This window comes from Coregonus lavaretus (assembly GCF_964263955.1).
Source record: "Coregonus lavaretus genome assembly, contig: HAP1_SCAFFOLD_610, whole genome shotgun sequence".
NCBI classification, from domain to species: domain Eukaryota; kingdom Metazoa; phylum Chordata; class Actinopteri; order Salmoniformes; family Salmonidae; genus Coregonus; species Coregonus lavaretus.
This window is the reverse complement of record NW_028157147.1, coordinates 256,788-280,276: the sequence shown is the minus strand read 5'-3', so window position 1 is coordinate 280,276 and position 23,489 is coordinate 256,788. Positions and strand designations below refer to the sequence as shown.

General features: G+C 49.0%; 2 protein-coding genes across 4 annotated transcripts in view; one reads left to right on the top strand and one right to left on the bottom strand.

Annotated features, from left to right (window-relative positions):
• Positions 1–1,861: 1,861 nt before the first annotated feature.
• On the top strand, positions 1,862–10,204 carry LOC311125767 (C5a anaphylatoxin chemotactic receptor 1-like). The gene is made up of 3 exons (XM_084199798.1): positions 1,862–1,895; positions 5,082–5,276; positions 6,791–10,204. Exons 2-3 carry the CDS (start codon positions 5,130–5,132, stop codon positions 7,745–7,747), a joined length of 1,104 nt encoding a protein of 367 aa, XP_084055924.1. The 5' UTR covers positions 1,862–1,895; positions 5,082–5,129; the 3' UTR covers positions 7,748–10,204.
• LOC311125768 (centromere protein Q-like) overlaps positions 9,545–23,489 on the bottom strand; it is an 18,044-nt gene continuing 4,099 nt past the window's right edge. For 2 of the 3 annotated variants that reach the window (XM_084199799.1, XM_084199800.1), the window contains exons 5-8: positions 21,065–21,194; positions 20,789–20,908; positions 12,475–12,546; positions 9,545–9,956 (exon numbers count right to left, since the gene is read on the bottom strand). In XM_084199799.1, the coding sequence (XP_084055925.1) occupies positions 9,786–9,956; positions 12,475–12,546; positions 20,789–20,908; positions 21,065–21,194 (493 nt within the window). In that variant the 3' untranslated portion in view covers positions 9,545–9,785. The remainder of the gene's footprint in view (positions 9,957–12,474; positions 12,547–20,788; positions 20,909–21,064; positions 21,195–23,489) is intronic. The other variant, XM_084199801.1, reaches the window with a different exon arrangement.

Here is a 23,489-nt window from a genome sequence, read left to right as displayed (position 1 = left end):
GTTCCAGGCTTGGGTACCTTCCATGGTCAACTCAAACCACAGTAAAACAAAACACCCTTTATGCACACACACACACACAGACACATTCATAAATGGAAACATATATACGGATCAATCCTGATATCACTATAACACCGCACCAATGTGAAGAGGTTAGTACAGGCTGCTTCCTGTACTTAAAGTTATCTAAAAAGATGGTAAAGTCTCGTAAATCATGTCTAACCACATATCACTGACATATCTGGTGCAGGTTGGCGTTTTTTTGGGATGACTCATGCATGGACTGGAGGCAGCTCAGCTCTGCAGGGTCTTCACTAGCTGGCACATCCACAAAGTCAGGAAATCAGGTTTTAAACCTACTCCTAACCTTAACCCTAACCTTAACCACACTGCTAACCTTAACCCTAACCTTAACCACACTGCTAACCGTATACCTAACCCTAACCCTAACCCTAACCCTAACCTTAACCACACTGCTAACCGTATACCTAACCTTAACCCTAACCTTAACCACACTGCTAACCGTATACCTAACCCTAACCTTAACCCTAACCTTAACCACACTGCTAACCTTATACCTAACCCTAACCCTAACCTTAACCCTAACCTTAACCACACTGCTAACCGTATACCTAACCCTAACCTCAATTAAGATCTTTTTTTTGTCATGCATTTTTTATTTACACTGAGTACACAAAACATTAGGAACACCTGCTCTTTCCATGACATAGACTGACCAGGTGAATCCAGGTGAGAGCTATGATCCCTTATTGATGTCACTTGTTAAATCCACTTCAATCAGTGTATATGAAGCGGAGGAGACAGGTTAAAGAAGGAATTTTAAGCCTTGAGACAATTGAGACATGGATTGTGCATGTGTGTCATTCAGAGGGTGAATGGGCAAGACAAAATATTTCAAATCAAATCAAATCAAATGTTATTTGCCACATGCGCCGAATACAACAGGTGCAGACATTACAGTGAAACGCTTACTTACAGTAAAAAAGTAAAAATAAAACAACAACAAAAAAAAGTGTTGAGAAAAAAAAGAGCAGAAGTAAAATAAAATAACAGTAGGGAGGCTATATATACAGGGGGGTACTTTGAACGGGCCTTTGAACGGGGTATGCTCAACAGTTTCCCGTGTGTATCATTTAATGTCTCATTCCAGCGAACTTGACACAACTGTGGGAAGCATTGGAGTCAAAATGGGCCAGCATCCCTGTGGAACGCTTAACACAATGTAGAGTCCGTGCCCCGATGAATTTAAGCTTTTCTGAGGGCAAAAGGGGGTGCAACTCAATATTAGGAAGGTGTTCTTAATGTTTTGTACACTCAGTGTATATGGCCAATTTTGACTTTGCAGCTGGCCCATCTAGTGGAAATCGCTCAGCTCCGCCTCCAGGACAAGATTCATCCCAATAAACGTCAACTTGCACATCAGGTGGTAAATACTCCACACTGATCCTTCCTATAGAAGTATCATACTGTATCTGATGGTAAATCCTCCACACTGATCCTTCCTATAGAAGTATCATACTGTATCTTGATGGTAAATCCTCCACACTGATCCTTCCTATAGAAGTATCATACTATATCTGATGGTAAATACTCCACACTGATCCTTCCTATATAAGTATCATACTGCATCTGATGGTAAATCCTCCACCCTGATCCTTCCTGTTGGTAGACGTCAGAAAGGATAGCATCAGCAGGGCTGTGTAATGATCCTCCACATAGTGTTGCGTTCAGAGAGTAAAGAGGAACCACACACCACAGCCTCTAGCTACCTTCTCAAGAGATTGCATCAATAAAGGCTAGCCACGCCTTCCTCTCTCCGATCTCACTCTCTCCGGATCTCAGAAGCACAGGGCGACCGACAGACGCAGAGGCAGGTGAGTCAAACCTTCACTAACTTTCATACTGATCTATCAAAATTATCACAAATTTTATCACAAAAATGTAAATAGCACATCTATTTCTGAAATGGAAATCTTTCTATATAGTCTTTGTAAAAGGCCATGGCTCTCGGCGGCGGTCAGTCAAACTGATAAGTTATCAGGACACACAGTCACAGTAAGTTGGCAGAAGTCAGTGTTCCCGTTGCGCTGGAGGTAGACCCGGAGGCATGCAAGTCAAGGTGTGTTGCAAGTCAAGGGGGGGGGGGCGAGGGTGTGTTGGAGGGGGGTTCAGGGTGTGTTGTAATTGAGTCATTCCTTAGGAAGGCAGCGAGGCACGTCAGATAAGCATGGACAGGCCCAGAGAGAGAGAGAGAGAGAGAGAGAGAGACGTCCCACTGGGCACAGACATCAAGTTCAACGTCTAGTTATGATTTACATTTGGTTGAGTTGTCAACTAACTGTGAATTCAACAACAAATGTCACCTTGTGTGTGTGTGTGTAGGACAATATTGTCTGATGTGTGTGGCCATGTCCAGAGAGAGAGAGTGTAGGGGTGAAACTAGGTGTGATGGAGAACAGTATTGAACTCAGGTTTTGGTGAGGTTGCACTTTTTGGTGATGGCTTCAGGGTGGGATGGTCCTCATTCCTTTCACCCAACACATCCCTGACTCACTCACTCCTCCACAATACTCTAGCCAGAGCATAAATGTAGCAGAAAGCATGTGATTTTTACTGATACAACACTCTCTGGACAGGTTTCTCAGACCCAGATTAAAGCCTATTCCTGAACGAAACCCCCCTTTTCAATGGCAATTCTACATGAAGAGGCTTAACCTGTGTTTGGGGAAACCGTCCCTCTGAGTAATATTTATGAAATGTATATAAAATGCGTCAGCGCCCGTCCGTTTCACCGCAGTAACAGAAAGATGTGTTAGCCAGACTCTGGACAAGTTGGATTAGACGGTAAAACCAGTCCCACAGGCTGTCAGTCACACAACAGTGACAGGGTGACGTGTGTCGGCAGGTAGCTTAGTGGTTAAGAGCGTTGTGCCAGTAACCGAAAGGTCGCTGGTTCTAATCCCCCGAGCCAACTAGGTGAAAAATCTGTTGATGTGCCCTCAAGCAAGGCACTTAACCCTAATTGCTCCTGTAAGTCGCTCTGGATAAGAGCGTCTGCTAAATGACTAAAATGTATACAATGTTACACCATAGTGCGGTCTAGCTAACATGTAGCTCCACACTGTGGGTCTCCTTCCTGTGGTCTAGTTAACATATATCTCCACACTGTCTGTCTCCATAGGTCTCCTCACAGTATGGAGATATACACTGCTCAAAAAAATAAAGGGAACACTTAAACAACACATCCTAGATCTGAATGAATGAAATAATCTTATTAAATACTTTTTTTCTTTACATAGTTGAATGTGCTGACAACAAAATCACACAAAAATGATCAATGGAAATCAAATTTATCAACCCATGGAGGTCTGGATTTGGAGTCACCACTCAAAATTAAAGTGGAAAACCACACTACAGGCTGATCCAACTTTGATGTAATGTCCTTAAAACAAGTCAAAATGAGGCTCAGTAGTGTGTGTGGCCTCCACGTGCCCGTATGACCTCCCTACAACGCCTGGGCATGCTCCTGATGAGGTGGCGGATGGTCTCCTGAGGGATCTCCTCCCAGACTTGGACTAAAGCATCCGCCAACTCCTGGACAGTCTGTGGTGCAACGTGGCGTTGATGGATGGAGCGAGACATGATGTCCCAGATGTGCTCAATTGGATTCAGGTCTGGGGAACGGGCGGGCCAGTCCATGGCATCAATGCCTTCCTCTTGCAGGAACTGCTGACACACTCCAGCCACATGAGGTCTAGCATTGTCTTGCATTAGGAGGAACCCAGGGCCAACCGCACCAGCATATGGTCTCACAAGGGGTCTGAGGATCTCATCTCGGTACCTAATGGCAGTCAGGCTACCTCTGGCGAGCACATGGAGGGCTGTGCAGCCCCCAAAGAAATGCCACCCCACACCATGACTGACCCACCGCCAAACCGGTCATGCTGGAGGATGTTGCAGGCAGCAGAACGTTCTCCACGGCATCTCCAGACTCTGTCACGTCTGTCACATGTGCTCAGTGTGAACCTGCTTTCATCTGTGAAGAGCACAGGGCGCCAGTGGCGAATTTGCCAATCTTGGTGTTCTCTGGCAAATGCCAAACGTCCTGCACTGTGTTGGGCTGTAAGCACAACCCCCACCTGTGGACGTCGGGCCCTCATACCACCCTCATGGAGTCTGTTTCTGACCGTTTGAGCAGACACATGCACATTTGTGGCCTGCTGGAGGTCATTTTGCAGGGCTCTGGCAGTGCTCCTCCTGCTCCTCCTTGCACAAAGGCGGAGGTAGCAGTCCTGCTGCTGGGTTGTTGGCCTCCTACGGCCTCCTCCACGTCTCCTGATGTACTGGCCTGTCTCCTGGTAGCGCCTCCATGCTCTGGACACTACGCTGACAGACACAGCAAACCTTCTTGCCACAGCTCGCATTGATGTGCCATCCTGGATGAGCTGCACTACCTGAGCCACTTGTGTGGGTTGTAGACTCCGTCTCATGCTACCACTAGCGTGAAAGCACCGCCAGCATTCAAAAGTGACCAAAACATCAGCCAGGAAGCATAGGAACTGAGAAGTGGTCTGTGGTCACCACCTGCAAAACCAGTCCTTTATTGGGGGTGTCTTGCTAATTGCCTATAATTTCCAACTGTTGTCTATACCATTTGCATAACAGCATGTGAAATTTATTGTCAATCAGTGTTGCTTCCTAAGTGGACAGTTTGATTTCACAGAAGTGTGATTGACTTGGAGTTACATTGTGTTGTTTAAGTGTTCCCTTTATTTTTTTGAGCAGTGTATATCTCCACACTGTCTCCATAGGTCTCCTCACTGTGGTCTAGTTAACATATATCACCATAGGTCTCCTCACTGTGGTCTAGTTAACATATATCTCCATAGGTCTCCTCACTGTGGTCTAGTTAACATATATCTCCATAGGTCTCCTCACTGTGGTCTAGTTAACATATATCTCCATAGGTCTCCTCACTGTGGTCTAGTTAACATATATCTCCATAGGTCTCCTCACTGTGGTCTAGTTAACATATATCTCCACACTGTCTGTCTCCATAGGTCTCCTCACAGCAGCCTCCAGGTCCATATCTTCCTATCTGAGCCAATATGAACCTTGTGAACACCAGCCAGTGGTTCCTGACCCGGCCCTCTCCCAGCCCAGCAGGACCCGGTGAAGGACTGGGCTGCACCGGCACCTGGCAGGCAGAGACGGGCCGCATCGCTCAGATGCTGCTCACCATAGTCATCTTCCTGGTGAGTCTCTAGTCTAGAGACTAATTCTAGCTCAGTCTACTTCAGTCCAGGTACTGCCGTGCAGGTTTTCGTTCCGGCACACTTGATTCAATTGGCTTCAATCAAAGACCATGCTGTGTTGAATCAGGTGTGTTAGTGCTGGGCTGGAACAAGACCATGCCATGTTGAATCAGGTGCGTTAGTGCTGGGCTGGAACAAGACCATGCCATGTTGAATCAGGTGTGTTAGTGCTGGGCTGGAACAAGACCATGCCATGTTGAATCAGGTGTGTTAGTGCTGGGCTGGAACAAGACCATGCCATGTTGAATCAGGTGTGTTAGTGCTGGGCTGGAACAAGACCATGCCATGTTGAATCAGGTGTGTTAGTGCTGGGCTGGAACAAGACCATGCCGTGTTGAATCAGGTGCGTTAGTGCTGGGCTGGAACAAGACCATGCCATGTTGAATCAGGTGTGTTAGTGCTGGGCTGGAACAAGACCATGCCGTGTTGAATCAGGTGTGTTAGTGCTGGGCTGGAACAAGACCATGCCATGTTGAATCAGGTGCGTTAGTGCTGGGCTGGAACAAGACCATGCCGTGTTGAATCAGGTGCGTTAGTGCTGGGCTGGAACAAGACCATGCCGTGTTGAATCAGGTGCGTTAGTGCTGGGCTGGAACAAGACCATGCCATGTTGAATCAGGTGCGTTAGTGCTGGGCTGGAACAAGACCATGCCATGTTGAATCAGGTGCGTTAGTGCTGGGCTGGAACAAGACCATGCCATGTTGAATCAGGTGCGTTAGTGCTGGGCTGGAACAAGACCATGCCATGTTGAATCAGGTGCGTTAGTGCTGGGCTGGAACAAGACCATGCTGTGTTGAATCAGGTGCGTTAGTGCTGGGCTGGAACAAGACCATGCCATGTTGAATCAGGTGCGTTAGTGCTGGGCTGGAACAAGACCATGCCATGTTGAATCAGGTGTGTTAGTGCTGGGCTGGAACAAGACCATGCCGTGTTGAATCAGGTGTGTTAGTGCTGGGCTGGAACAAGACCATGCCATGTTGAATCAGGTGCGTTAGTGCTGGGCTGGAACAAGACCATGCCATGTTGAATCAGGTGCGTTAGTGCTGGGCTGGAACAAGACCATGCCATGTTGAATCAGGTGTGTTAGTGCTGGGCTGGAACAAGACCATGCCATGTTGAATCAGGTGTGTTAGTGCTGGGCTGGAACAAGACCATGCCATGTTGAATCAGGTGTGTTAGTGCTGGGCTGGAACAAGACCATGCCATGTTGAATCAGGTGCGTTAGTGCTGGGCTGGAACAAGACCATGCCATGTTGAATCAGGTGTGTTAGTGCTGGGCTGGAACAAGACCATGCCGTGTTGAATCAGGTGCGTTAGTGCTGGGCTGGAACAAGACCATGCCATGTTGAATCAGGTGCGTTACACCATTCACACCTGGCATAGCTTCAGTCCTCGAGGTTCCTGCAGTGTCTGCTGGTTTATGACATCACTTCCTCTTCTTGTCTGTCCCCAGGTGGGCGTGACCTTGAACGGCCTAGTGGTGTGGGCGTTGGCCTGGCGTGGGCGTGGCCGCCTGATGAGGCGTGGCAGCGTGGGCGAGGGAGAGACGCGCGGCGCCAGCAGCTTCCGCGTCTACGTGGTGAACCTGGCGTTGGCTGACCTGGTTCTCCTCCTCCGCACCCCTCTGATGCTGGCGTACCTGGCCCACGGCTGCAGCTGGCCCCTGGGGGAACTGGCCTGCCGCCTGGTGATATTCCTGAGGGGCCTGGGGCTGTACGCTGCAGCCTTCCTACTGTGTGCCGTGGCTGTGGAGAGATGTCTGTGTCTCCTCAGGCCTGTCTGGTCCAGTCTGAAGCGTCCTCGCTGGGCTGTTCCCCTGGTGTGTGGTGTCCTCTGGGGGCTGGCTGCTGCCCTCGCCGTCCCCTACCTCCACAGCGCAGCCCTGCTGGAGCTCAACGGTACCACCCAGTGTCTGGAGAGCATTGGGTACAGCGCTGGGCTGTTTCTGACGGAGACGGTCGCTGGGTTCCTCCTGCCTTTAACGGTGTTCCTGGTGAGTAACATAGCCGTGCTGTGGACCGCCAGGCAGGCAGGGGACGCCAGACCAACCTCTTCATCCTCAGCGACTGCGAGACAGATGACCAGGCTGTACCGGCTCCTCTTCCTCACCATGCTCCTCTTCCTCTCCTGCTGGGTGCCCTACTTCACCTGCCGCTTCCTGCGGGCGCTGGCGGCAGGGCGGGATGACCGGGCGGGGCTGTACCGGGCGTCGTTCACGGGGGCGTACGTCTCTCTGTTCCTGGTGTATCTGAAGAGCTCCCTGAACCCTGTCCTCTACGTGTTCGCTGCCCGAGGCCTGGGGCGCACCGTCCGCGCCTCGCTGCCCTCCACCATCGAGAGGGTCTTCAACGACGACTTGTCTGACTCCAGGAGTAGACGGACCCTACGGAGGGGGGATTCGCAGATCTAGTTCCCTAAAAAGCCCTGTTAGGGACCCTACATAGGGGAGACTACCAGATCTAGTGCTCCGCAGTCCTGTTAGGGACCCTGCTGCGTTACTAGCTGACTGTATAGCTCCACTGTGGATTACTGCTGACTGTATAGCTCCACTGGGGATTACTGCTGACTGTATCGTTCCACTGGGGATTACTGCTGACTGTATAGCTCCACTGTGGATTACTGCTGACTGTATCGTTCCACTGGGGATTACTGCTGACTGTATAGCTCCACTGTGGATTACTGCTGACTGTATAGCTCCACTGTGGATTACTGCTGACTGTATAGCTCCACTGGGGATTACTGCTGACTGTATAGCTCCACTGGGGATTACTGCTGACTGTATAGCTCCACTGTGGATTACTGCTGACTGTATAGCTCCACTGTGGATTACTGCTGACTGTTTAGCTCCACTGGGGATTACTGCTGACCGTATAGCTCCACTGTGGATTACTGCTGACTGTATAGCTCCACTGTGGATTACTGCTGACTGTATCGTTCCACTGGGGATTACTGCTGACTGTATAGCTCCACTGTGGATTACTGCTGACTGTATAGCTCCACTGTGGATTACTGCTGACTGTATAGCTCCACTGTGGATTACTGCTGAATGTATAGCTCCACTGGGGATTACTGCTGACTGTTTAGCTCCACTGTGGATTACTGCTGACTGTATAGCTCCACTGTGGATTACTGCTGAATGTATAGCTCCACTGGGGATTACTGCTGACTGTATAGCTCCACTGGGGATTACTGCTGACTGTTTAGCTCCACTGTGGATTACTGCTGACTGTATAGCTCCACTGTGGATTACTGCTGACTGTATAGCTCCACTGTGGATTACTGCTGACTGTATAGCTCCACTGTGGATTACTGCTGACTGTATAGCTCCCCTGGGGATTACTGCTGACTGTATAGCTCCACTGTGGATTACTAGCTGACTGTATCGCTCCACTGGGGATTACTGCTGACTGTATAGCTCCACTGGGGATTACTGCTGACTGTATAGCTCCACTGGGGATTACTAGCTGACTGTATAGCTCCACTGTGGATTACTGCTGACTGTATAGCTCCACTGTGGATTACTGCTGACTGTATAGCTCCACTGGGGATTACTGCTGACTGTATAGCTCCACTGGGGATTACTGCTGACTGTATAGCTCCACTGTGGATTACTGCTGACTGTATAGCTCCACTGTGGATTACTGCTGACTGTATAGCTCCACTGGGGATTACTGAAGCGCTACTAGCTGACTGTGATTGGCTGGCCTACATGCGTTCAGACGTTACAGACCCATTCTGGATGACACGTACAGGCTTACTATAGGCATTATCTTCAGCTGGGTGACGGGCTTACTTCAGCCCTGTTTGGACTTCATGCATTATTAGAACTATAGGCATTATCTTCAGCTTAGTGACGGGCTTACTTTGGACTTCATGCATTATTAGAACTATAGGCATTATCTTCTGCTGGGTGACGGGCTTACTTCAGCCCTGTTTGGACTTCATGCATTATTAGAACTATTGGCATTATCTTCAGCTGGGTGACGGGCTTACTTTGGACTTCATGCATTATTAGAACTATAGGCATTATCTTCAGCTGGGTGACGGGCTTACTTCAGCCCTGTTTGGACTTCATGCATTATTAGAACTATTGGCATTATCTTCAGCTGGGTGATGGGCTTACTTCAGCCCTGTTTGGACTTCATGCATTATTAGAACTATTGGCATTATCTTAGGAACTGATCAAAAACATTCCAACACAAAAAATACTTCTTCAGGTTTTTAATCCGCAAAACATTATCATCTACTGCTAAAAGAGGAAACCATGGACAACACTTACATATGTACAAATAGGGCAACTCCCAAAGCAGTATACAATGTTAACTATGTCGCTATTAAAGTCAGGTGGTCCATGCAGAGCCATATAAAAAAAATGCCTAATATATGGTCATTTAAATATATGGCTAATGGAGTCCTGCTATTGGTGAACCAGGGTGGATGGAGCCTTGCTATTGGCTGACAGCTGTAGGCGGAGTGATCAGGTGGTCAGCGTGTCTGTAGGCAAGTTCCAGTAGATTCTTGGCATCCTGGACCGGCCCGGATGTCTGGAGGGTCTTGGCTAGGTGATGGAGTCTCGTGGTGATGGAGTCTCCGCTAGGAACCAGACGCAGCATCTGCTCCTAAAGGGGGAGAGGACGGTCGGAAAAACCACTAATTAAAATGTTAAGATTAATTTGTTCAGTAGTGGCCAAACTGTTTCTCCTTCAAGATTTCCCTTTTTTTAAATGACATGTACATGTCATAAAACTCCAGGTTATTCTGAGACCTCTTGACTATAAAAACTATCTTCCCTGAAAGAGCGTTGGAGATCAGACAGAACTACACTGTATAGAATCTCCTATTACCAAAAATAAATGTATTGTAAATGTATTGTAAAGTGTGTTGCAGATTTATATAAAATGTAAAATATTGAATGTATTGCAGATCAGACAGAAATGTCTACAACAGAATGTATTACAGATCAGACAGAAATGGAATGTATAGAATGGATGAACTCTGCTGTGACCTTCCTGGTCTCCTAGTATAGAATGTATTAACTCTGCTGTGACCTTCCTGGTCTCCTAGTATAGAATGGATTAACTCTGCTGTGACCTTCCTGGTCTCCTAGTATAGAATGGATTAGCTCTGCTGTGACCTTCCTGGTCTCCTAGTATAGAATGTATTAGCTCTGCTGTGACCTTCCTGGTCTCCTAGTATAGAATGTATTAACTCTGCTGTGACCTTCCTGGTCTCCTAGTATAGAATGTATTAACTCTGCTGTGACCTTCCTGGTCTCCTAGTATAGAATGTATTAGCTCTGCTGTGACCTTCCTGGTCTCCTAGTATAGAATGTATTAACTCTGCTGTGACCTTCCTGGTCTCCTAGTATAGAATGTATTAGCTCTGCTGTGATCTTCCTGGTCTCCTAGTATAGAATGGATTAACTCTGCTGTGAACTTCCTGGTCTCCTAGTATAGAATGTATTAACTCTGCTGTGACCTTCCTGGTCTCCTAGTATAGAATGTATTAACTCTGCTGTGACCTTCCTGGTCTCCTAGTATAGAATGGATTAGCTATGCTGGGACCTTCCTGGTCTCCTAGTATAGAATGGATTAACTCTGCTGTGACCTTCCTGGTCTCCTAGTATAGAATGTATTAGCTCTGCTGTGACCTTCCTGGTCTCCTAGTATAGAATGTATTAACTCTGCTGTGACCTTCCTGGTCTCCTAGTATAGAATGTATTAGCTCTGCTGTGATCTTCCTGGTCTCCTAGTATAGAATGGATTAACTCTGCTGTGAACTTCCTGGTCTCCTAGTATAGAATGTATTAACTCTGCTGTGACCTTCCTGGTCTCCTAGTATAGAATGGATTAACTCTGCTGTGACCTTCCTGGTTTCCTAGTATAGAATGTATTAACTCTGCTGTGACCTTCCTGGTCTCCTAGTATAGAATGGATTAACTCTGCTGTGACCTTCCTGGTCTCCTAGTATAGAATGGATTAGCTCTGCTGTGACCTTCCTGGTCTCCTAGTATAGAATGGATTAACTCTGCTGTGACCTTCCTGGTCTCCTAGTATAGAATGTATTAACTCTGCTGTGACCTTCCTGGTCTCCTAGTATAGAATGGATTAACTCTGCTGTGACCTTCCTGGTCTCCTAGTATAGAATGGATTAGCTCTGCTGTGACCTTCCTGGTCTCCTAGTATAGAATGTATTAACTCTGCTGTGACCTTCCTGGTCTCCTAGTATAGAATGGATTAGCTCTGCTGTGACCTTCCTGGTCTCCTAGTATAGAATGGATTAGATCTGCTGTGACCTTCCTGGTCTCCTAGTATAGAATGGATTAGATCTGCTGTGACCTTCCTGGTCTCCTAGTATAGAATGTATTAACTCTGCTGTGACCTTCCTGGTCTCCTAGTATAGAATGGATTAACTCTGCTGTGACCTTCCTGGTCTCCTAGTATAGAATGGATTAGATCTGCTGTGACCTTCCTGGTCTCCTAGTATAGAATGTATTAGATCTGCTGTGACCTTCCTGGTCTCCTAGTATAGAATGTATTAACTCTGCTGTGACCTTCCTGGTCTCCTAGTATAGAATGTATTAACTCTGCTGTGACCTTCCTGGTCTCCTAGTATAGAATGTATTAACTCTGCTGTGACCTTCCTGGTCTCCTAGTATAGAATGTATTAACTCTGCTGTGACCTTCCTGGTCTCCTAGTATAGAATGTATTAACTCTGCTGTGACCTTCCTGGTCTCCTAGTATAGAATGTATTAACTCTGCTGTGACCTTCCTGGTCTCCTAGTATAGAATGTATTAACTCTGCTGTGACCTTCCTGGTCTCCTAGTATAGAATGTATTAACTCTGCTGTGACCTTCCTGGTCTCCTAGTATAGAATGGATTAGATTTTAAGAACTAAATATAAAATGTGTCTGACCACATCCTCTTCTACAGAAAACTGAGATCACAATCACTTCCAGAATAAACCACTGCTATGAAAACCTGTGTCTGTGACTGAAGAGACTATTGTTTATGGTTCCCAGAATGCATTGGGAACCTGTGTGTGTGTTACAGCTTCTTAACCTGTAAGGGTCTGTCTTTACGCTGAGGAGAGGAGAGGAGAGGAGAGGAGAGGAGAGGAGAGGAGGAGAGTTAACCTGTAAGGGTCTGTCTTTACGCTGAGGCACAGTGGGGAGACGAAGGACTCCTTGTTCTGACAACTGGAGGATCTAAGACAACATAGAGAGGAGAGGAGAGGGGAGGAGGAGAGGAGGAGGAGAGAGGAGGAGAGGAGGGGAGGAGGAGAGGAGGAGGAGAGAGGAGGAGCCATAAACAGAAGAACACACAGGCTGCATCTCAAATGAGCTTTGACTAGACTATTCCCTATATAGTGCATTACCTTTAGCTCACTATTCCCTATATAGTGCATTACCTTTAGCTCCCTAGACTATTCCCTATATAGTGCATTTCCTTTAGCTCCCTAGACTATTCCCTATATAGTGCATTACCTTTAGCTCCCTATTCCCTATATAGTGCATTACCTTTAGCTCCCTATTCCCTATATAGTGCATTACCTTTAGCTCCCTAGACTATTCCCTATATAGTGCATTACCTTTAGCTCCCTATTCCCTATATAGTGCATTACCTTTAGCTCCCTAGACTATTCCCTATATAGTGCATTACCTTTAGCTCCCTATTCCCTATATAGTGCATTACCTTTAGCTCCCTAGACTATTCCCTATATAGTGCATTACCTTTAGCTCCCTATTCCCTATATGGTGCATTACCTTTAGCTCCCTATATAGTGCATTACCTTTAGCTCCCTATATAGTGCATTACCTTTAGCTCCCTATATAGTGCATTACCTTTAGCTCCCTAGACTATTCCCTATATAGTGCATTACCTTTAGCTCCCTATATAGTGCATTACCTTTAGCTCCCTAGACTATTCCCTATATAGTGCATTACCTTTAGCTCCCTAGACTATTCCCTATATAGTGCATTACCTTTATCTTCCTAGACTATTCCCTATATAGTGCATTACCTTTAGCTCCCTAGACTATTCCCTATATAGTGCATTACCTTTAGCTCCCTAGACTATTCCCTATATAGTGCATTACCTTTAGCTCCCTAGACTATTCCCTATATAGTGCATTACCTTTAGCTCCCTATTCCCTATATAGTGCATTACCTTTAGCTCCCTATTCCCTATATAGTGCATTACCTTTAGCTCCCTAGACTATTCCCTATATAGTGCATTACCTTTAGCTCCCTAGACTATTCCCTATATAGTGCATTACCTTTAGCTCCCTATTCCCTATATAGTGCATTACCTTTAGCTCCCTAGACTATTCCCTATATAGTGCATTACCTTTAGCTCCCTATTCCCTATATAGTGCATTACCTTTAGCTCCCTAGACTATTCCCTATATAGTGCATTACCTTTAGCTCCCTATTCCCTATATAGTGCATTACCTTTAGCTCCCTATTCCCTATATAGTGCATTACCTTTAGCTCCCTATTCCCTATATAGTGCATTACCTTTAGCTCCCTAGACTATTCCCTATATAGTGCATTACCTTTAGCTCCCTATTCCCTATATAGTGCATTACCTTTAGCTCCCTATTCCCTATATAGTGCATTACCTTTAGCTCCCTATTCCCTATATAGTGCATTACCTTTAGCTCCCTAGACTATTCCCTATTTAGTGCATTACCTTTAGCTCCCTAGACTATTCCCTATATAGTGCATTACCTTTAGCTCCCTAGACTATTCCCTATATAGTGCATTACCTTTAGCTCCCTAGACTATTCCCTATATAGTGCATTACCTTTAGCTCCCTAGACTATTCCCTATATAGTGCATTACCTTTAGCTCCCTAGACTATTCCCTATATAGTGCATTACCTTTAGCTCCCTAGACTATTCCCTATATAGTGCATTACCTTTAGCTCCCTAGACTATTCCCTATATAGTGCATTACCTTTAGCTCCCTAGACTATTCCCTATATAGTGCATTACCTTTAGCTCCCTATTCCCTATATAGTGCATTACCTTTAGCTCCCTATTCCCTATATAGTGCATTACCTTTAGCTCCATATTCCCTATATAGTGCATTACCTTTAGCTCCCTATTCCCTATATAGTGCATTACCTTTAGCTCCCTATTCCCTATTTAGTGCATTACCTTTAGCTCCCTAGACTATTCCCTATATAGTGCATTACCTTTAGCTCCCTATTCCCTATATAGTGCATTACCTTTAGCTCCCTATTCCCTATATAGTGCATTACCTTTAGCTCCCTAGACTATTCCCTATATAGTGCATTACCTTTAGCTCCCTATTCCCTATATAGTGCATTACCTTTAGCTCCCTAGACTATTCCCTATATAGTGCATTACCTTTAGCTCCCTATTCCCTATATAGTGCATTACCTTTAGCTCCCTATTCCCTATATAGTGCATTACCTTTAGCTCCCGGTCACAATATTACACTATTTAGTTAATAGGGTCCTATTTAGAATGCCACTGAGGACTTGATCCCCATCAAGGAGGAAGCTTCCTGTCAATGAAAGAACCAGATACCCAAATATGGGCTTAGTTCCTATTTTGTCATCATTCTATTACAAAACCAATTCCAGACAACGTCTTCTTCTTACCGAAGTATTTTGCTTCCATCTGTAATGTTCAGTTATGTTGCTACACAGAGTTCCTCTAGATTCCCGTGTAGCTCAGTTGGTAGAGCATGGCGTTTGCAACGGCAGGGTTTATTTTATTTAACCAGGCAAGTCAGTTAAGAACAAATTCTTATTTACAATGACGGCCTACACCGGCCAAACCCGGACGACGCTGGGCCAATTGTGCGCCGCCCTATGGGACTCCCAATCACGGGCCGGTTGTGATACAGCCTGGAATCGAACCAGGGGGTCTGTAGTGACGCCTCAAGCACTGAGATGCAGTGCCTTAGACCGCTGCACCACTCGGTTTCCCACGGGGGGCCAGTATGAACAAAAATTTATATGTATGCACTCACTAACTGTAAGTCGCTCTGGACAAGAGCGTCTGCTAAATGACTAAAATTTAAAAAATTTAAAAATGTAGATTGTTCTAAAGACATTAACTCAGTAATAGACTATACATTATGTTGATTCCTACTATGAAAGTATCTGCCAGGCCCTGCTGACTCCCTCCCTCTCACCCACTGTGGAGAAGGCTAAAGGCTGCTGACTCCCTCCCTCTCCCCACTGTGGAGAAGGCTGCTGACTCCCTCCCTCTCCCCACTGTGGAGAAGGCTGCTGACTCCCTCCCTCTCCCCACTGTGGAGAAGGCTGCTGACTCCCTCCCTCTCCCCACTGTGGAGAAGGCTAAAGGCTGCTGACTCCCTCCCTCTCCCCACTGTGGAGAAGGCTGCTGACTCCCTCCCTCTCCCCACTGTGGAGAAGGCTAAAGGCTGCTGACTCCCTCCCTCTCCCCACTGTGGAGAAGGCTAAAGGCTGCTGACTCCCTCCCTCTCCCCACTGTGGAGAAGGCTAACGGCTGCTGACTCCCTCCCTCTCCCCACTGTGGAGAAGGCTAATGGCTGCTGACTCCCTCCCTCTCCCCACTGTGGAGAAGGCTAAAGGCTGCTGACTCCCTCCCTCTCCCCACTGTGGAGAAGGCTGCTGACTCCCTCCCTCTCCCCACTGTGGAGAAGGCTAAAGGCTGCTGACTCCCTCCCTCTCCCCACTGTGGAGAAGGCTGCTGACTCCCTCCCTCTCCCCACTGTGGAGAAGGCTGCTGACTCCCTCCCTCTCCCCACTGTGGAGAAGGCTAACGGCTGCTGACTCCCTCCCTCTCCCCACTGTGGAGAAGGCTAAAGGCTGCTGACTCCCTCCCTCTCCCCACTGTGGAGAAGGCTAAAGGCTGCTGACTCCCTCCCTCTCCCCACTGTGGAGAAGGCTGCTGACTCCCTCCCTCTCCCCACTGTGGAGAAGGCTAACGGCTGCTGAATCCCTCCCTCTCCCCACTGTGGAGAAGGCTAACGGCTGCTGACTCCCTCCCTCTCCCCACTGTGGAGAAGGCTAAAGGCTGCTGACTCCCTCCCTCTCCCCACTGTGGAGAAGGCTAAAGGCTGCTGAATCCCTCCCTCTCCCCACTGTGGAGAAGGCTAAAGGCTGCTGACTCCCTCCCTCTCCCCACTGTGGAGAAGGCTAAAGGCTGCTGACTCCCTCCCTCTCCCCACTGTGGAGAAGGCTAAAGGCTGCTGACTCCCTCCCTCTCCCCACTGTGGAGAAGGCTAACGGCTGCTGACTCCCTCCCTCTCCCCACTGTGGAGAAGGCTAAAGGCTGCTGACTCCCTCCCTCTCCCCACTGTGGAGAAGGCTAACGGCTGCTGACTCCCTCCCTCTCCCCACTGTGGAGAAGGCTAAAGGCTGCTGACTCCCTCCCTCTCCCCACTGTGGAGAAGGCTAAAGGCTGCTGACTCCCTCCCTCTCCCCACTGTGGAGAAGGCTAAAGGCTGCTGACTCCCTCCCTCTCCCCACTGTGGAGAAGGCTGCTGACTCCCTCCCTCTCCCCACTGTGGAGAAGGCTAAAGGCTGCTGACTCCCTCCCTCTCCCCACTGTGGAGAAGGCTAAAGGCTGCTGACTCCCTCCCTCTCCCCACTGTGGAGAAGGCTAAAGGCTGCTGACTCCCTCCCTCTCCCCACTGTGGAGAAGGCTAAAGGCTGCTGACTCCCTCCCTCTCCCCACTGTGGAGAAGGCTAAAGGCTGCTGACTCCCTCCCTCTCCCCACTGTGGAGAAGGCTAACGGCTGCTGAATCCCTCCCTCTCCCCACTGTGGAGAAGGCTGTAGGCTGCTGACTCCCTCCCTCTCCCCACAGTGGAGAAGGCTAAAGGCTGCTGACTCCCTCCCTCTCCCCACTGTGGAGAAGGCTAAAGGCTGCTGACTCCCTCCCTCTCCCCACTGTGGAGAAGGCTAAAGGCTGCTGACTCCCTCCCTCTCCCCACTGTGGAGAAGGCTGCTGACTCCCTCCCTCTCCCCACTGTGGAGAAGGCTGCTGACTCCCTCCCTCTCCCCACTGTGGAGAAGGCTAAAGGCTGCTGACTCCCTCCCTCTCCCCACTGTGGAGAAGGCTGCTGACTCCCTCCCTCTCCCCACTGTGGAGAAGGCTGCTGACTCCCTCCCTCTCCCCACTGTGGAGAAGGCTAACGGCTGCTGACTCCCTCCCTCTCCCCACTGTGGAGAAGGCTAAAGGCTGCTGACTCCCTCCCTCTCCCCACTGTGGAGAAGGCTAAAGGCTGCTGACTCCCTCCCTCTCCCCACTGTGGAGAAGGCTGCTGACTCCCTCCCTCTCCCCACTGTGGAGAAGGCTAACGGCTGCTGAATCCTTCCCTCTCCCCACTGTGGAGAAGGCTAACGGCTGCTGACTCCCTCCCTCTCCCCACTGTGGAGAAGGCTAAAGGCTGCTGACTCCCTCCCTCTCCCCACTGTGGAGAAGGCTAAAGGCTGCTGAATCCCTCCCTCTCCCCACTGTGGAGAAGGCTAACGGCTGCTGACTCCCTCCCTCTCCCCACTGTGGAGAAGGCTAAAGGCTGCTGACTCCCTCCCTCTCCCCACTGTGGAGAAGGCTAAAGGCTGCTGACTCCCTCCCTCTCCCCACTGTGGAGAAAGCTAACAGCTGCTGACTCCCTCCCTCTCCCCACTGTGGAGAAGGCTAAAGGCTGCTGACTCCCTCCCTCTCCCCACTGTGGAGAAGGCTAAAGGCTGCTGACTCCCTCCCTCTCCCCACTGTGGAGAAGGCTAAAGGCTGCTGACTCCCTCCCTCTCCCCACTGTGGAGAAGGCTGCTGACTCCCTCCCTCTCCCCACTGTGGAGAAGGCTAAAGGCTGCTGACTCCCTCCCTCTCCCCACTGTGGAGAAGGCTAAAGGCTGCTGACTCCCTCCCTCTCCCCACTGTGGAGAAGGCTAAAGGCTGCTGACTCCCTCCCTCTCCCCACTGTGGAGAAGGCTAAAGGCTGCTGACTCCCTCCCTCTCCCCACTGTGGAGAAGGCTAAAGTCTGCTGACTCCCTCCCTCTCCCCACTGTGGAGAAGGCTAACGGCTGCTGAATCCCTCCCTCTCCCCACTGTGGAGAAGGCTGTAGGCTGTTGACTCCCTCCCTCTCCCCACAGTGGAGAAGGCTAAAGGCTGCTGACTCCCTCCCTCTCCCCACTGTGGAGAAGGCTAAAGGCTGCTGACTCCCTCCCTCTCCCCACTGTGGAGAAGGCTAAAGGCTGCTGACTCCCTCCCTCTCCCCACTGTGGAGAAGGCTGCTGACTCCCTCCCTCTCCCCACTGTGGAGAAGGCTGCTGACTCCCTCCCTCCCTCTCCCCACTGTGGAGAAGGCTAAAGGCTGCTGACTCCCTCCCTCTCCCCACTGTGGAGAAGGCTGCTGACTCCCTCCCTCTCCCCACTGTGGAGAAGGCTAAAGGCTGCTGACTCCCTCCCTCTCCCCACTGTGGAGAAGGCTAAAGGCTGCTGACTCCCTCCCTCTCCCCACTGTGGAGAAGGCTAAAGGCTGCTGACTCCCTCCCTCTCCCCACTGTGGAGAAGGCTAAAGGCTGCTGACTCCCTCCCTCTCCCCACTGTGGAGAAGGCTGCTGACTCCCTCCCTCTCCCCACTGTGGAGAAGGCTAAAGGCTGCTGACTCCCTCCCTCTCCCCACTGTGGAGAAGGCTAAAGGCTGCTGACTCCCTCCCTCTCCCCACTGTGGAGAAGGCTAGCGGCTGCTGACTCCCTCCCTCTCCCCACTGTGGAGAAGGCTAACGGCTGCTGACTCCCTCCCTCTCCCCACTGTGGAGAAGGCTAAAGGCTGCTGACTCCCTCCCTCTCCCCACTGTGGAGAAGGCTAAAGGCTGCTGACTCCCTCCCTCTCCCCACTGTGGAGAAGGCTGCTGACTCCCTCCCTCTCCCCACTGTGGAGAAGGCTAAAGGCTGCTGACTCCCTCCCTCTCCCCACTGTGGAGAAGGCTGCTGACTCCCTCCCTCTCCCCACTGTGGAGAAGGCTAAAGGCTGCTGACTCCCTCCCTCTCCCCACTGTGGAGAAGGCTAAAGGCTGCTGACTCCCTCCCTCTCCCCACTGTGGAGAAGGCTAACGGCTGCTGACTCCCTCCCTCTCCCCACTGTGGAGAAGGCTAAAGGCTGCTGACTCCCTCCCTCTCCCCACTGTGGAGAAGGCTAACGGCTGCTGACTCCCTCCCTCTCCCCACTGTGGAGAAGGCTAAAGGCTGCTGAATCCCTCCCTCTCCCCACTGCGGAGAAGGCTAAAGGCTGCTGACTCCCTCTCCCCACTGTGGAGAAGGCTGCTGACTCCCTCCCTCTCCCCACTGTGGAGAAGGCTGCTGACTCCCTCCCTCTCCCCACTGTGGAGAAGGCTAAAGGCTGCTGACTCCCTCCCTCTCCCCACTGTGGAGAAGGCTAAAGGCTGCTGACTCCCTCCTTCTCCCCACTGTGGAGAAGGCTGCTGACTCCCTCCCTCTCCCCACTGTGGAGAAGGCTAAAGGCTGCTGACTCCCTCCCTCTCCCCACTGTGGAGAAGGCTGCTGACTCCCTCCCTCTCCCCACTGTGGAGAAGGCTAAAGGCTGCTGACTCCCTCCCTCTCCCCACTGTGGAGAAGGCTAAAGGCTGCTGACTCCCTCCCTCTCCCCACTGTGGAGAAGGCTAAAGGCTGCTGACTCCCTCCCTCTCCCCACTGTGGAGAAGGCTAAAGGCTGCTGACTCCCTCCCTCTCCCCACTGTGGAGAAGGCTAAAGGCTGCTGACTCCCTCCCTCTCCCCACTGTGGAGAAGGCTAAAGGCTGCTGACTCCCTCCCTCTCCCCACTGTGGAGAAGGCTAAAGGCTGCTGACTCCCTCCCTCTCCCCACTGTGGAGAAGGCTAAAGGCTGCTGACTCCCTCCCTCTCCCCACTGTGGAGAAGGCTGTAGGCTGCTGACTCCCTCCCTCTCCCCACTGTGGAGAAGGCTGCTGACTCCCTCCCTCTCCCCACTGTGGAGAAGGCTAAAGGCTGCTGACTCCCTCCCTCTCCCCACTGTGGAGAAGGCTGCTGACTCCCTCCCTCTCCCCACTGTGGAGAAGGCTGCTGACTCCCTTCCTCTCCCCACTGTGGAGAAGGCTAAAGGCTGCTGACTCCCTCCCTCTCCCCACTGTGGAGAAGGCTAAAGGCTGCTGACTCCCCCCAAAAAAGTATTTGTAACGTAATCGCTGTAATTATCGCTATTATTTATTTATTTTTACATTAATAATAATAATAATAATAATAATAATAATAATAATAAGCCATTTAGCAGACGCTTTTATCCAAAGCGACTTACAGTCATGTGTGCATACATTTTTACGTATGGGTGGTCCCTGGGATCGAACCCACTACCCTGGCGTTAGAGATATCTGAACCCAGGTCTGGTCTGTCTTACCGGAAGTATTAGAGATATCTGAACCCAGGTCTGGTCTGTCTCACCTGCTGGTTCCTCTCCTCCTCCTGGTCCAGTAGTTGTCTGAGGTTAAAACACTGGCGCTCCAGAGAGTCTCTGTCCTCCTCCATCTGTTCTAGAGAGGCCACCACAGACCTCAGCTCCGCCTGGGACCCACAGTAGCAGAATCAAGACTAGATAACCACAGACCTCAGCTCCGCCTGGACCCACAGTAGCAGAATCAAGACTAGATAACCACACACATACCATGCAAATATTCACACACACACACACACACACACACCCCCTTCCCAGTGTCGCACCGCCAGCTTGTTGAGGCTCTTCTTGCCCACGGCTGCCTTTCTAGTCTCTTCCTGGTGTTGACGGGAAGCATGACTCGTCATTTCCTGGTTCTGGATTGGGACTGACAGCTGAGCCAGTTTAGACAGGAACCTGGAACCATCGGCACGATACAGTCAATGTGTTAGCCAAGAAAGACTTCTTATAGTAGGATCAAGTGTGTTAGCCATGAAAGACGTCTTATAGTAGGATCAAGTGTGTTAGCCATGAAAGACGTCTTATAGTAGGATCAAGTGTGTTAGCCATGAAAGACGTCTTATAGTAGGATCAAGTGTGTTAGCCAAGAAAGACGTCTTATAGTAGGATCAAGTGTGTTAGCCAAGAAAGACTTCTTATAGTAGGATCAAGTGTTTTAGCCAAGAAAGACGTCTTATAGTAGGATCAAGTGTGTTAGCCATGAAAGACGTCTTATAGTAGGATCAAGTGTGTTAGCCAAGAAATACTTCTTATAGTAGGATCAAGTGTGTTAGCCATGAAAGACGTCTTATAGTAGGATCAAGTGTGTTAGCCATGAAAGACTTCTTATAGTAGGATCAAGTCTGTTAGCCATGAAAGACGTCTTATAGTAGGATCAAGTGTGTTAGCCAAGAAAGACGTCTTATAGTAGGATCAAGTGTGTTAGCCATGAAATACGTCTTATAGTAGGATCAAGTGTGTTAGCCAAGAAAGACTTCTTATAGTAGGATCAAGTGTGTTAGCCATGAAAGACGTCTTATAGTAGGATCAAGTGTGTTAGCCAAGAAAGACGTCTTATAGTAGGATCAAGTGTGTTAGCCATGAAAGACGTCTTATAGTAGGATCAAGTGTGTTAGCCAAGAAAGACTTCTTATAGTAGGATCAAGTGTGTTAGCCATGAAATACTTCTTATAGTAGGATCAAGTGTGTTAGCCATGAAAGACTTCTTATAGTAGGATCAAGTGTGTTAGCCAAGAAAGACTTCTTATAGTAGGATCAAGTGTGTTAGCCATGAAAGACGTCTTATAGTAGGATCAAGTGTGTTAGCCAAGAAAGACGTCTTATAGTAGGATCAAGTGTGTTAGCCATGAAAGACGTCTTATAGTAGGATCAAGTGTGTTAGCCAAGAAAGACTTCTTATAGTAGGATCAAGTGTGTTAGCCATGAAAGACGTCTTATAGTAGGATCAAGTGTGTTAGCCGAGAAAGACTTCTTATAGTAGGATCAAGTCGCTTAACATAACTAAATATAGAGTGCATTCGGAAATTATTCAGACCCCTTGACCTTTTCCACATTTTGTTACGTTACAGCCTTATTCTAAAATGGATTAAATAAATAAAAATCCTCATCAATCTACACACAATACCCCATAATGACCCATTACCCCATAATGACCCAATACCCCATAATGACCCAACACCCCATAATGACCCAACACCCCATAATGACCCAACACCCCATAATGACCCAACACCCCATAATGACCCAACACCCCATAATGACCCAATACCCCATAATGACCCAATACCCCATAATGACCCAATACCCCATAATGACAAAGTGAAAACAGGTTTTTAGAAGAAAGAAAAGGAAATACCTTACTTACATAAGTATTCAGACCCTTTGCTATGAGACTCGAAATTTTCCATTGATCATCCTTGAGAGGTTTCTGCAACTTGATTGGAGTCAACCCTAAGTAAATTCAATTGATTGGACATGATTTGGAAAGGCACACACCTGTCTATATAAAAGATCCCACAGTTGACAGTGCATGTCAGAGCAAAAACCAAGCCATGAGGTTGAAGGAATTATCGGTAGAGCTCAGAGACAGGATTGTGTTGAGGCACAGATCTGGGGAAGGGTACCAAAATAATTCTGCAGCATTGAAGGTCCCCAAGAACACAGCGGCCTCCATCATTCTTAAATGGAAGAAGTTTGGAACCACCAAGACTCTTCCTAGAGCTGGCCGCCCGGCCAAACTGAGCAATCCGGGGAGAAAGGCCTTGGTCAGGGAGGTAACCAAGAACCCGATGGTCACTCTGACAGAGCTCCAGAGTTCCTCTGTGGAGATGGGAGAACCTTCCAGAAGGACAACCATCTCTGCAGCACTCCACCAATCAGGCCTTTATGGTAGAGTGGCCAGACGGAAGCTACTCCTCAGTAAATGGCACGACAGCCCGCTTGGAGTTTGCCAAAAGGCACCTAAAGGAATCTGACCATGAAAAACAAGATTCTCTGGTCTGATGAAACCAAGATTTAACTCTTTGGCCTGAATGCTAAGCGTCACGTCTGGAGGAAACCTGGCACCATCCCTACGGTGAAGCATGGTGGTGGCAGCATCATGCTGTGGGGATGTTTTTCAGCGGCAGGGACTGGGAAACTAGTCAGGATTGAGGGAAAGATGAACGGCGCAAAGTACAGAGAGATCCTTGA